This window comes from Elgaria multicarinata, chromosome 3 (genome assembly GCF_023053635.1).
Source record: "Elgaria multicarinata webbii isolate HBS135686 ecotype San Diego chromosome 3, rElgMul1.1.pri, whole genome shotgun sequence".
Taxonomy (NCBI): Eukaryota; Metazoa; Chordata; class Lepidosauria; order Squamata; family Anguidae; genus Elgaria; species Elgaria multicarinata.
In genome coordinates, this window is record NC_086173.1 from 4926678 (window position 1) to 4941113 (window position 14436).

At 51.9% G+C, this 14436-nt stretch overlaps 1 protein-coding gene across 5 annotated transcripts in view; it reads left to right on the plus strand.

Moving 5' to 3' along the window:
- The first annotated feature begins 827 nt into the window (after nucleotides 1-827).
- Nucleotides 828-14436, plus strand: part of ELAVL3 (ELAV like RNA binding protein 3) — a 93443-nt gene continuing 79834 nt past the window's right edge. For all 5 annotated transcript variants that reach the window (XM_063119166.1, XM_063119164.1, XM_063119167.1 and 2 more), the window contains exon 1: nucleotides 828-1036. In XM_063119166.1, coding sequence (XP_062975236.1) covers nucleotides 1028-1036 — 9 coding nt within the window. In that variant the 5' untranslated portion in view covers nucleotides 828-1027. The remainder of the gene's footprint in view (nucleotides 1037-14436) is intronic.

Sequence of the window (14436 nt, forward strand, 5' to 3'; positions counted from 1 at the left end):
TAGCAGGGGGAGACGCCCCCCCTTTACGCAGTTGATGCTGCCCATAATTATTACCACCAGCAGCCCGCGGCCTACCTCCGGCGGGGTGTGTGTGTGTAAGTGAGTGAAGGGGGGGGGGTTCTTTGCGAAGCAGGGAGGGGCGCGGTTACGCGACGGCTCGTAGCCGCCAGCCAATGAACAGGGGCCCTGCTGGTGCGGGGGGGGGGGGCTCTTAAAAGCTCCTGGCCCGGCCGGCGGGGGGCCACAGAGGGGCTGCGCGGGCAGCGAAGCGAGCCCAGCTGCGGCGGCCGGGGCCCCCCGATGGACTAGCGCCTTGCTTGCAGCCAAGACAGGCCCCAAGGGGGGGCCTGGAGAGAAGAACGCCCGCCCATCCCCCTTCTCCCCCCCCCTCGCCCAAATCTCGGCGTGTAAATAGTCAAGGGCGTTTAAAGGGCCATTGTGTGCCTCTCCGCGAGCCGCTCGCCTCCCGTCTGCCCCTCCGTTTTTTGCTCCGTTTCTTTTCCTTTTAATTTCTTCTTTTCCCGTTTTATAACCTGCCCCTTTCTTTCTCTTTTTTTAAAAATTTCTCTAAACCCCCCCACGTTTTCTTTTCTGTTCCCCCCTTTCCTTTCTCTTCTCCGTTTTCAAATATTCTTCGTTCTCCGAAATACCTCCTTTAAGCCCATTCCCTCCCGTTTCTTTCCCCCTTCCTGCCTTCCTTCCCTCCCTCCCACTTCAAGGAGGGATTTTTTTTTTATTCCGAGATTTCCTTTCCTGCCCCAACCCCCCCCCCCCCCACCGACCGTTTCTCTCGGCTTTTCTCCCTCCCGATCGGACGGGGGCCCCTTTTGTATGCGCCACCGCAGCCGGGGGGGGCAAATCGCCATCGATCGGGAAGGCAAAGCGACCCCCCCTCGCGACCAATCCGTTCCGACCCGCCCCACCCGGGGAGGAGGAGGAGGAGGAAGAAGAAGGGGGCGAAGAAGCCCGATTCTAGAGCCGTCCACGGAGCCGCCGCTACCCGGCTGGAACCCGGCGCGCCCTAAGCATGGTCACTGTAGGTATTTGGCGCGCGCTTCTATCGCTGGCTTCTCTGTAAGCTCTTGGGGGGGGGGCGGAATGAGAGGGAATGTGGCAGGTCCTCCGAAGAACCCTCCTCCCTCTCGTTTTAGGGTTTTGGGGCCTTGAAGCGGGGGGGTCGGTTGGAGAGCGAGAGCGAGATCGATCTGCAGCGAAGGATCCAGGCGAGCAGATCCGCGTTTCCTCGCGCCCGCACGCTGTGGGGCTTGGTTGGAAGCATAAAACGACCCCTCCGACGACCCCCCCAAAGCCCAAACCGTCCAGAGATGAAATGTTCTGTGTGTGTGTGTGTGTGTGTGTGTGTGTTGGGGGGGGGAGTGTTCGCGCACACAGCCAGGCGCGCGCCCCTGGATGGTCCAATGTGGTCCGTTGTGCGTGGCTCGGGCAGGCAGGCGAGGGTGCGCGCGTGGACCTCGGAGGGCGCCCTCGAAGGGGTCCTGGCTGCGGGTCGGAGGGAGGCGGAATCGACCATGACACATCAGCGCATCCGTGATAACATGTGGGGTAGTAGATGGGGTTTCTGGACGGCTGGGGTGGGGATGGACGGTTATGCAGACGACATGTTTGTCTATTCACCCAGCCATTACTGTCGAGGTCATGGAGGGAAGGGGGGGAGGACATTTTGCGCCTCCCCCGCATTGGAGCATCAGGGGACCCCTACTGGCGCCGGTTTCCTAACAATACGGCTTGGAATTCGGGGTGGGGTGCGCCTCCCCCTCCTCGCCGCCTGTGTGTGTGTCTTGGAGGGGGGGAGGGAGCCTAAATCCTTGTCTAAGGAGGCGGCTGCGGATTGCTATCGCGATTCCAGTAACGTTGCGTGTCGAAGCTGAAGAGTGGGGGTGGGGTGGGGTGGGGTGGGGGTGTCCGGGCCATTCTGTGCGCTTCTTCCATCGCTTCGGGGTGTGTCTCTCTCGGGCTGTCGGCGCGTTCCCCGCGGGCAAACGTCCGTGCCTCGCGCGCACGTCTGGATGCTGCCACGCACAGGCGCGCGTCAGGCGGCGGCGGCGGCGGCAGCGCGGCGCTTTCTCTGCGGGGCCGGCTCGCCTCTTCCTTGACAGCGCGGCAGAGAAAGCCGAGGGATGGGGAGGCGGGGTGGCCCGAGGTCGCCCTCTCCGTGTCCCGCCCTCGGGCGCGCTTCTCCGGGCGTCTCGTGGAAGCAAGGAGCTGCAGCGAGCAGCCCCCGCCTCCGGTACATTGGAGCGGGGGAGGGAAAGGCGGGGTGCGCGGGGGGGGGGGGAGAGCCTTGGACGGAGATGCGGGGCGGCGGCGGGGGGAGGACACGCGAGCGCCGCTCCCGCTGCACCGGGTCTCCGTCTAGAACCTGCATTCCGACGACGCCTCCTCTCCCCTCCTGTATAAGAGACGCGCGCAGGGGAGGGGGGGGAGGGACACGCCGCCCGCCTTGGCGCGGTCGGTGCATTTTGCTGCGTGCTTGCAAACGCCGTCCCTTTGAGAGGCAGCCCCGCCTCTCCCCGCAGCTCGTTCCCGGCCCCACCCCACCCCACCCCACCCCACCCCCTGCAAGCCGGGCGGGGGGAGAGAGAGAGAGAGAGAGGGAGACTGCAGACGCGAGCGTTGCAGCCGAACAAAAGGAGCTGGCGGCGGCAGCAGTAGCAGCCGCCGCCGCCGCCTTCGGGGAGGGGTCGTCGAAGAGCCTCCCCCCCCCGCGCGCGCGTGGCTTGTGCGCTGCTGAGGCTGTTGCAAATGCCGTCCCTAAGGAGTGGCGGGGGGGAGGGAGGAGGAGTGCGACGCGGGTGGTGGAGAGGAGGAAGAAGGGATGGGGTGGAAGGAGGAGTGTGCGGGTCTTGAGATGAAGAATGGGGGCATGAGAGGGTTGTGGGGAGAGGGGGCAAGACCCCCAAGGGCTGCGTGCCCCCCCCCCCGCGGCACCAGAAGAAAGCGTGGCCCGGTGGCTGCAAAGGAACCACCAGACGTATGTCTTCCAAACATGCACCCCGTTGCACGGTGGGGGAGGGGGGGTTTCGTTTGCCCACCCAAGTGAAATCAGGGGAATTAAAGAAAACGCCCCCCCTCCCCCGCCAGCCTTTCCTAAAGTGCAGTGACACAAAGCCATTTTGACCTTGTCACGGTTGCTGAATTCCTTGCCTGCTGCCATACCGCAATGTATTCCCCCACCCTCTAAGAAACATGGGCACGGTAGGAGGAGAGGGCTGGGCGGGGGGGGGGGGGTGGACCTGGGCTGGGGTTTGTAGTTAGGCAACAGCTGCCAGTATTGCATCCCAGTATTGTGAACCTAAAGCCAGCGAAAGGGGGTGATGGTGGTGGAGAGAGAGAAAGCCACTGGGTCAGCAATGCAGCAGAAAAAGAAAGAGAGAGGGAGGAGGAGGAGGAGGAGGAGGGAGGGGGGCTGGGTTCTTAAAGTTGCAGTGCAGGAGGATGGCAAGCAGCATGCATCGTGTCCTCACTCACATGGGCAGAATAAAGGTTTGGCTTGGGCACCAGGGAGGCTAAGCTGTGCCCAGGTGGGCAGAATAAAGGTTTGGCTTGGGCACCAGGGAGGCTAAGCTGTGCCCAGGTTGGCCGTGCTGTTTTTGTAGGCACAGTGGAGGGGTCTCTAGGTACCTCTGTGGGGTTTGGAGCCGGAGGGAAGGTGCTTCTCTTTATACTTGCCACCTCCCAGTCTGGTTTTGCAGAAGGTGGCACAAGTGTAAGGTTGGACCACCCCTCATCCCTAACCCCAGCCATCTGGGCAGGGAAAGGAGAGATTCCCTCCTACTGTCATCCTGCATACCTTATCTTAGATGTTGATAGGGGGTGGGGACGTGAAGAATCCACCACTGCCCTTGCCTTCCAAAATGTGACTCCTAGGGCTGCCGGTACTATATTTAAAAGAAGGAGCACTGTTCAGACGCTGGGATTTCTGTTTGAGGAAGCTGTGCAGATGATCCTGTGATGCCTGGATGTTAATAACGTTTGGCCTACAAAAAGGCGGCGCATGCCATAATAAATTCGTTCATCTTTAAAGTGCTACAAGATACTTTCTTGTTCGTTTGGCGAATGCGTCCTTCTTTGGTTGATCCTGCTGTTAAGCCGGTGTGTATTCTGTGAGGCCGTTACTACTTCCATTTTATAGGTGGGTGGTGGTACCAGAGTGAGTGGGTCTTGGCTCTTGTCCAAGGACAGCATGTGGTCCATTGGAACAGAGGTTACTGCTCTTGGATCTTCTCACGAGGCTTTATGTCAGCGCTGGGAAATTTGTGGCACTCCAGAATATTGTTGTCCAGCAACTCCTATCAGCGCTCACTGTTGGCTATGGTGGCTGGGGCAGATGGGAATTGCGGGCCACAAGTTGAACACCTCTGCTTTCTGTTGCTGGGTTTTGTGCATCATTATTTTATGGCATAGAGTTCCTTCTCTGGGCAAAGGACTGAATTCTCTGAGTTTCCTAACACTGTGAGATGGAATAAATCTATGAAGAACTGGAACCCTATAGGATATGACGTCTGCTATAGCATGTTGCTGAATTGTTCCTCAGAGACACCAATAGGCATATAAGCCTTCCCCTTAAGCTGAAAAGGAGTATAGATGCGTATAGATACAGAGCCTATCAATCCCTCCAAAATGCGCTCTCTCTCTCTTCCCTGTCTCCCATTCCACCCATGGAAGCTTCCTGATCCTCATGGACCCCTTGAGTTCCATGTGCTTTTCTCCCACGCCTCACCCAGAGCCCAGCTGTTTGGTAAACGCTTGCCATTCGTTAGTTGTGGCTCTGAGCACTGTCAGTCCCATCCTGGATCAATCTGGGTGGGAAACAAAGAGGCACCCAAGAGAAGGATGAGGGCATTTGGAGAAGAACTGGAACTGGGGTGGTGGTGGACGGGATAAGGTGTCCTAGGGAGAGCTTTTCTTTCTATGTTGGCCCTCACTGTGGAGGAAAGACTTGAGAAGCTCTACACCTGCCACATACCTAATTCTGCCCCTTTCCAGTTCAGAAATTGGCCACTACCCTCAGCAAAGCTTTTCCCTTGAAGCTATGGAAGCAGTGGTGAGATGGGCCTTTGTTGTTATGCGTTGGGTTCCGCGGAACAAACTCAGGTCCTAGCTTCAAAATGCTGGAAACTGGGCTTTTGGGGTTCCACCCACATTTGTAGCCAAGAAGGGAGGAGAGAGCCAGTGGGCTGGGGGCCAGGTCCTCTGGGGTCTATGAATTAGTATGCACAGGCAGGGGATTGGTGATGCTGGGGAAGGCATCGTGTTGTGTGACCTGGTAACCGCTGCTGAGTTTCACCAGTTGGTGTGGTTGGGGTCTGGCCCAGCCTCTAAAAACATGCTGTTTTTCACTCCTTGATTTTCCTGTTTTTACACCTCCTTGCCGCACAAGCTGCAGCAGTCTCATTATTATGTTTTTCCAGAGCAATCAGAGCTAGAACCAGAAAAAAGTCGATATTTTCTCAGTGTTCTCAATTGGCTTTATCATGAGTAGTCCGCAAATGACTGTGTTGGCTGGGTTCCTTCTGATGAAAGGTTTATGCGGTTGGACGACTACAATCAAGACGTCTTTGACTCCTTGTTCAGTGAGCCTTGCACAAGATTTTGGATCTGGTACAAAATGCACGTTGTCAAGAAATCCAGCACTTAAGCTCTTGGAGGGTGGTGCATATGAAAAGGTGTAGGAGAGAGCAGTGACCTGCTCTGCCCAGGGTTGCTTCGCATCTTTATCGCTTCTACACATGTCCCCTTTACTCCTTCTCGTGCTTCTCCCCTTGATGCTTGCCCAGAACAAAACAGACACACACATAGTCCACACTAGCGAAGGTTTAGTTCAGTCGAAAGTATGTCAGCTGGAAATAAGTGTGTGTGTGTGTGTGTGTGTGTACGTGCGTGCAAAATAGGCGTAAATCATACCCTGTTGAGAGGAGAATGTGGGCCTCTTTCATAGTGAACTTGGCTATTTTGTGGATAATACGGACAAGATCTGACTTTAGAGGAAGGCAGCCTCCCCCAACCTGGTGCCCCCCAGATGTGTGGACTGCAACTCCCATCATCCCATCCAGCACAATCCAGAAGGCTCCAGGTTGGGGTAGCCTGGGTTACCCATTGGTAGTTCAGTTTCAGACGTGTTCTTGGGTTGCTCTGTAGCAGCAGCAACAAATTCCTGCCCACCAGTGTGAAGTGCCGTGGGCACCTTAGACTGTACCCTGCGCTGTAGAAGACCGCCGTGTCCTACTTCACCATCTGAGAAGGCCAGCTGTTGCCTATGAAAAGTCTTCTTTTAGTCTGAAAGACAAGCTCCTGTGGGTCGTTTTTTGAGGAAGTTCATCTTGGGCTCATTTAACAACACCTTGTGTCACTAACACTGCAACTTGCCTGGGAATAAGTGTGACTGAATTCAACAGATCTTACTTCTGAGTAGACATTTATAGGATTGTGCTGTAGCTATAGGGCTGCAACTGTATGCAACCGTACCTGGGAGTAAGTGTCATGGAATTTAATAGGATTTACTTCTGAGTAGACATGCCTAGGATGCCTAATGTTGCCATGAGCCAGTACTAGGCAAAATTGTCGATTTCTACTTGCCCATTGTATAACACACCTCTCCGCCCCATTTCAGATTAAGACAGTCTGCTCAAGCAACATTGGCAGTAGCTTGGGGGCAGCGGCCACCATACTTAAGGAGAGGAATGGATCCAGCAAAGCAGCATGCTGTCTCCAGGATCCATTTGAACGTCTGAGTGATGATACTGGGGAGGTGACATTGCAAGAGATCCTAGCACTCACGTTTTGGGACTGCATGCCACAGCCGCCTGGTCTAGCTCTATTGTAGTGTCCACACCCACACTCATCTTGTGCAGAGAAGGAGTGACCTCCATTTCCTGTTCTTTCTTGACGTGTTATTGGTTTGTTAACCACCAATTTTGTGTAATGTGACTTTTGCCTTAGGGAAGGAAGGAGGAACCGGTCTTCCTCGAAACCAAGTAGATGTTACTTCCATTCTTAATTGCTGTGGAGTTGTCCCTTGCTGTCCCTTGATCGTAGTTGTGTCTCTCTCTAAGGTTGTTTCCATTTGGGTGGCTAGGTTCTCCTGACTGATCTTTCAGGGGATGGTTGTCCATGTGATTTATATATAAATTATATTTTTAATCCAACTCATGACAGACGTTCCATGGGCACATCACATGAATTAAAAAAATAAAACACAATCTTTGATGGCTCTTGGCAGTTTCTGAGGGTTGACTGTTAATCCAGATCCTAGAATCAGAGTTGGAAGTGGGGAGCCAATGGGCTGTGTAATCCTGCTTAGGATAGGCCCGCCTAGAGCTAAAGCAAACCCAATGTATGGCCAATTCGGCCTCCTTGTAAGTTTCCAAAGAAATAAGTTCCACAATATCTATAAAAATATGGGGACCCTGGCCTACCTTACAGGATTGTTATCTATGAAGCACTTTGAACTATGCTTTAGATCAGGCTTCCCCAACCTGGTGCCCTCCAGATGTTTTGGAATACAGCTCTCATCATCCCTTGCCATCAGCCGTGCTGGCTGAGGCTGATGGGAGTTGGAGTCCAAAACATCTGGAGGGCACCAGGTTTGGGAAGGCTGCTTTAGATGCTAAGTACTGTTATACAGTCTAGGGTGACCATATGGAAAGGAGGACAGGGCTCCTGTATCAGGAGTTAACGCTGCAGGAGCGATGCTAGAAGTGACCAGATGTAAAAGAGGGCAGGGCACCTGCAGCTTAAACTGTTGTGATGATGAGGAAATTTCCCCCAGGTTCCCCATATATACAAATGGCACCTGCTGAAATTCCCTTTTCAATACGACTGTTAAAGATACAGGAGCCCTGTCCTCCTTTCCATAGGGTCACCCTATATACACAGCGTTCTGAATTGGGAAGTTTCTCTGTGGAGTCTGTCTTAAACCTACCTACTTCTAGATCCTTGGTGGATAATTGTGGCTCTAAATATTTGTTCATTGCCAGAGGATCCCTTCATCATCTTATAAATATACCCAGCTCCTTTCTTTCACTCTGGTGGCTGCACAAGATGTTCTGCCTTCTTCCGGTGCTTGGTTGCTTTCTGGGATTTCCATGCTTCCCCCCACCCCCAGGACCTTGTCGTAATTTTTAGTTTACTTCTCCTTGCAGTGCATCTTTATTGCTGGGCCTATGTTCGCGTGTGTCCAGACCTCATTCTTCTTTGGGGATCAGGCAGATGCAGCCATCAGGAGATCCTCCTGCAGATAGGAGCGAAAAAAGTGAGTGAGGGTTCCCATGACTTCAAATCATGTTTGCTTCTGACACGTGGGTGCACAATTCTTGTTCCTTTTCACAACATCCCTCTACAGGTCTCATTTTCAAGATCCCAATCTGAGCACTCTGCCCAGTGACTTGGCATTACTTAACCACAGTAGGGGTGGGGAACCTTTTTGGAAGCCAGTAAGGGACAGGACCAGAGCCTAAAGTAGACCGAGCCAAACCCATTTCTCTCTCCCTTTCTGCCAGCCGCTTCTCTCTCTCTCTTTCTCTTCCCCTCCCTCTCCCTCTTTCTCCCTGCCTAGTGGGGAGGGGTATTGAGTGAGGTACAGAGGGCTGCAGGTTGCCCCATCCCTGGTTCACAGTCACAGCTGCTTCTATTCTATCCTGGAATATTTCAGATTGCGTACCCAACCGCCCAGAGAGCTTTGGCTATTGGGTGGTATAGAAATGCAATAAATAAATAAATAATTTGTGCCAGTTAAATCACCCTCCATATGCTTATTTTGCACAACTGGTTCTGTGTCCAAGGTTTGGTATTTTGGGGTATATATCAGCATAGCAGGAGGAGTGTAGATGGGATCAAGTGGATTGACACCCAACACCCTGGAGCCCAGGAAGACCTGCTCAGCCCTCCTCTGGTTTCTAAAGTTTGGTTTCCCCAGGTCCTGCCCACATAATTTTAAGCAACAACTGGTGCAGCAAAAGCAATGATGTTTTCTGGCACCATTTAAAGGTGAATAGCTAGATGGAGGTGTAAGCTTTCATAGTTGCATGAAGTGTTGTGTAATCCCAGTGAGCCTAATACTTGGTCTGATGCGCCTGGATCTGAGGCCATGGCCAATCCGTTTGTTTGTAAGATATTTTAAAGACTGTATTCTGAAGTGACGGCGGCTAGGAAGTTTCTAAACCAAAGGTAGGCGTTCTTGTGGGGGATTTATGTGGGTGTCACAAGGCCCAAGGGCATTTTTAATATTTGTTTTGTCAGCTGGCAGACTCATCCAGTCGGAGACTGAGACTCAAAACCTTCAGCTTTCAGGGATGGAGGCGTCTACTCTAGCGTAGCCTTAGCCAAACTGGTGCTGTCTAGATGTGTTGGACTGTAACACCCAACATTGCCAGCCAATGGCCATGTTGGCTGATGGGAGTTGCAGTCCACCACATCTGGAGGACACCAGCTTGGCGAACGCTGCCCTAGAGTTCGTGACCGCTGTTTGACCCAGTCACTTATTCCCCCTCAGTGGGTCTGGAAGCTCTGTCGGGAGGGCCCTTGGGAGAGGTTCCATTTAAGAGCACTGCTCCAGCTGCCCCACTGGGCGCTCCGTAACACCCGTCTTTGGCAGGAGTTGCCACCATTTACGGACGTTTCTATGACCATGGGGCGTGTGCGCGTGCTGCTAAGTTGGTGGTAGCCATTGGCCAGGGCACCTGCAGTCTCTAAGATGGTGCTGAAAATCTCTCTGCTCCCTGCAACCCTCCTCCATTTTAGCTTACGCAATGTGGACGACCCTCCTCAGACTGAGCAAGGCGGCTGGGGGCAGCCATCACGTAGAGAGCGTCACGGCCTGGCCTCACAGCACCCTGATTGCTCAATTTCATGCTGTGCATGAAATATTCAGCGCTCACTGCCATGTTTGCGTGAGAGGAAACTGGCGCACCATTCCCCCGCCCCCAGTCTCTCCTGCCTATACATTATTCAGTTGCTTTCATCGGCTGTCACCAGAAGGTCCCTTAGCCCTGCTGTCGACGGGTAGGAGGGGCTGGCTCCTTCCCCCTGCCCTCAAATCTCTTCCTTTCTTTCCCCTCCCACAGCTGTTTTATCACTGTGACTTCCCTTATGTTTTTCTTTGGCAACCACTGCCAAAAGTCCTGTTTTGGGGGCTGGGGAGGGACAAGGCTCCATAGTTCTGTCTTGAGGGGGTAGGGAAGACTGTATGTGGGTGGTGGTGGAGGAGGAGGAGGAGGAGGAGAAAGAGGAAGGGTGCCTGGGAGCAGTGGACAGGCAGGGGACTGGGAGCCAGGACTCCTGAGTTCTATTTCCAGCTCTGGGAGGAAGCGAAGGAGCGCTGTTTTGTTATATAACTGCTGCAAAGCTCCACTGGACAAATCGAAATGACTCAGCAGCTTGTCTTCTCCACTCTTCAAAGGAGCTAGCTAGATACCAGGACCAGCTCCAGATTGAAGCACAAGTATTGCAGGTGTGCAAGGGGTGGTGGTGATGATGATGTGTCTGTGTGTGTGTGTGTGTGTGTGTGTATAACTGTCCCCTACACGTAGTGTAGGCACGCACAGGTTGCCTGAATGTGATGTTTTCCTTTTATTGTGCCATACATGTCCCCTTTGCATTTTTATGCTGCCCATTCTCTAAGTAGCTCAGCACCAGACAAGGTGTCTCCACCTGTTTGTTAAAAATATTACTCGCCACAACATTGCAGGGTTGATAGGCTGAGATAGTGACTGGCCCAAGGTCACCCAGCCCTGCCCTCTCTTAGGTCCAGCCCTTCAGCTGCTGCGTTTCTGGGTAGAAAGATACCCCAATATTGGCAATACCTCTCCACCAGGTGTGTGTGTGTGAGAGAGAGAGAGAAAGAGAGAGAGAGAGAGGGAGCACTGTGCACTGCACAGCCTCATGCTTCACTCTAGGATCTCGGGAGCAGCGTCCTACAGCAGAGACCTGTGCCCCATTCATGCACTGTAAAGTGCCTCTGTATCACACATGCAAAGAATACATCTTTCCCAATGCTAGAATGCTGGGTTTAAGGCAGCCTGTGCCTTAACATAGTTTCAAAAGCCCTGTGTATCAGATCTGAGGCACGAGTGACCGGTCCCTCCTGGCACCCGGCTGTATGGGGAGGGGGGGAGAGAGAGAGAGAGAGAGAAAAGGGCCTTTTCCCCTGTCCACTGATGGCTTTGAGCTCACTCACCATCGACATGCAGCCCTGACAGATTACCCATGAGGCCATATGGTTGCCCAGCCCTAGTATAAGGTTTTGAGGCATGCAATTGTGAGAGGCCACCTTGCTCTTGCCAGGCTTCATGCAGTCACTGAAAAGCAAGGAGTGGTGTGAGAACGGCAGAAGCTGACCTGAGAGGTACTCGGATCTACTCAGGATTTGATAGCAATGAGTGACCAGCCCTGGCAGGCACTTTCCTAGACCTGCATAAAGGTACCTGTAAATTGGGCGTCCTATCAGAAGCAGCTTTAAGAGTCTGGATATGGTTCACATGAGGCTAAAACCTTTCTAGGTGTAACACAGTCTCTGTTTTGTTGCTGCTGCTGCTGCACAGTATCTTGTGTTCCAGCAACTAAACCATGTACAGCTAAGCAAGAATCACCCTGCTTCCAGCTTCCTCATCCTGGTGCCCTCCAGAGGTATTGGACTGCAACTCCCATCATCCCCAGTCAGTATGCCCACTGATGCTGGGAGCTGTAGTCCAATACATCTGGAGGGCATCAGGATGGGGATGACTGTTCTACTGATAAGATAAGGTAGATATAAGTGTTGCCAGCTGACTTGTCGGAGAGTTGCAATGTTGTCTTCTAGGACAATGGTCATTTGTGCACTTGCATTAAGAAATAAATGCTGTCCAATTAATTGCGGATACCCTTTCAGTCACAGGAAAGGGGGTTGGCCGATTTAGTCTAACCCATTAATTGGTCAAAGGTTGCATTGCAGACCTACCAGTGAGGCTGGTGGCTCCGATTTTGGTTGGGGCTATGGATCCGTTCTGGGTTTCAGTCAGAATCAGCTAGACCGCCAAAAGAGCTGTCCAAGGTGGTGAACCCTATCCCCCAAATAAGTACATCACTTTGGATGGCTTCTTTAGAGTTCCGGCTGCTTCTGACTGAAACCCAGAATGGATTCACAGCCCCACTGAAATTGGAGCCACCAGCTTCCGCTGAGGCCTACTGAAAACAAGTTGAGAAGCAAAGAGGGTTTGGCGGAGCCGGAGCCGGCAGCCAAGCTGAAGGCTGAAATCCCTGTCCAGCAGCTGAAACGCCACGGCAGCCTCACTCCTGTTACCAGGCTGAACTTCCAAAGCGGGAGGTGATCTGTGTGGGCTGTTGGTCACATTTTGATTTCCTCGTGCGGATGTACGAAGGTAGTCCACAATCTGATGCTGACACTCTGTTGTGGAAGGGTTCTTGTTTGTTTCTATGGTCCTTCTGTTGACCTTTTCCCAAGCCAGGGTTTCAGAGGTACGTTTCCATATGCAGGAATTTGCTTTGTGAAGTGAAATTGGTAGTGTTTTCCCCAGACATACAGACCCATACAAAATCAGTTCGTATGTCTGGGAGCAGATCCTTGGAAGAAAAGACGTGCGTCGCCATTTTCACGTGATAAAATGCACACAGCCTCTGGCACCAGTGTAGATCTGAGGATATGAAATTGTAACGCGGGAAGGTAGTGAGCACACTTTCTTCCCCCCCCCCCGCCCATTTCTCTCCCCCCACCCGCCCCTTGGGCATTAACACTGAACTTCCCAAGGAGCAGTGCAGTGAAATGATGAAAAGGGAAACAGTGCTACACAGAATATGTTTGAAAGCATGAATTCCTATGCAGATGGGATGTGTAAAATACAAGCAGAGGATCGCTGTGTATTTAAGGACTTGAGACTAGTGAGGATCGTGCAGAACAAAGGAACCATGAGAGAGTGTGATTCAACCCACCCAATCTGGCATCTTTGCTGCCATATTGCTCAGCCTTCTTCCCCCACGATAGGTTGGGGAAAGAAGCAGCCTTACATGACTCCTTTCGCTGAGTCCCGAGGTTTCATTTATGTTATTGACTTCAACATTTTAGGTCGGCCTTTCTTCCTAAAGGAAGTCTCTTTTTATCGGGATTTCAACCTAGGATGTTGGGTTTCCTTCCCTTTAATAACTTGGGGTGGGGGTGGAGGATGGCTGCCATGTTTAGGACTGTAGCACAGCCTACATGCCCAGCAGACCCAGCCCTGCATTTAGTTTCTGACAGTTACACAAAATCTATGGAAACAATTTGGGAAGCAACTTAGGGATCTGAACAGGTGTGGTGCGGTGGCCCTCCCCAACCTGGTATTCTCTAGATATTTAGGACTACAATTCCCAGCATCTGTGGTCATTCACCATGTTGGTTAGGGCTGATGGGAACTGATGTCTGAAACACCTGGCGCGCACTAGGCTGGGGACAATCTAGAATAAAATGTTCCAAGTATGTTCAAGCCTCATGTCATCTCCTGGTTAATGTAGTCCCCGAATACAGGATCTCAGAGCTCTAGGATTTCAGAGTTCTGTTAACAGAAGCTGAACAGGCATAGAATCCATTGAGCTGTGATGTTTATGGAGGGAAAGAGAGGAGTGACCTATGGTGGGTTAGTATTCAGACCCAGAAAAATTGGGTTGCCTGAGTTCTATTTCTCTTTTTAGCAGTGCTTATCTTAGAGGAACTTTTGAAGATGGCTCCTTTCTCACTCTGATTGTATCTTCTAGTGAGAGGTTTCTGTCTGTAGTAGGGTCACTAGTCCATTTTTTTAAAAATCCTTAATTGGTTGGCAATCTATTTCTTTTTACTGGTGAATAGATTTAAATAAATTTGCACATTGCAAAATCTCCTTCAAAGTGTCTTTAGGAGAACTGCGGAGGGAAGAGGAAACCCTCTTCAGTGTAAGAGCTTATAATTTAACAAAAGCTACCAGTCATTGTTAAAAAGAAAAACCACTTCTCCTATTTTCTTTTTCACTAAATTTGAAGAAATGTATAAGACCTGCACATTAATCCGAGGTGGGATTACATGCCCTATAGAGATCTCAACCTAATCCTTAATGGTCATGCTTTCCATCCCTTGATTTAATGACCCTTTGAGAATGCTTGCTAGTCATTTCTGTATCTGCAAACATTTTGTCAGAATAAATAACTAGGATTCTCTCTGAGGACCAAGCTACACATTATATGGAGCACATGCAAATTTAAAGGGCCCACCACCTTTCTTTCACTAAAAAGCAGTCTTGAAGGACCTCAGTCCTGGTTGGGACCAGGATTGTGTCTGTGTTTTGGTGGGGGGGACGGGATTAATCCTTTTCTTCTCATGCCAGTGCCCCTCCAAAAATGATCCCAGAGCTGCTATTTTCCCCTTAGCTGCTCTATGCAGGAAACAGCAGCATTAGGCAAATATTTATTTATTTATTT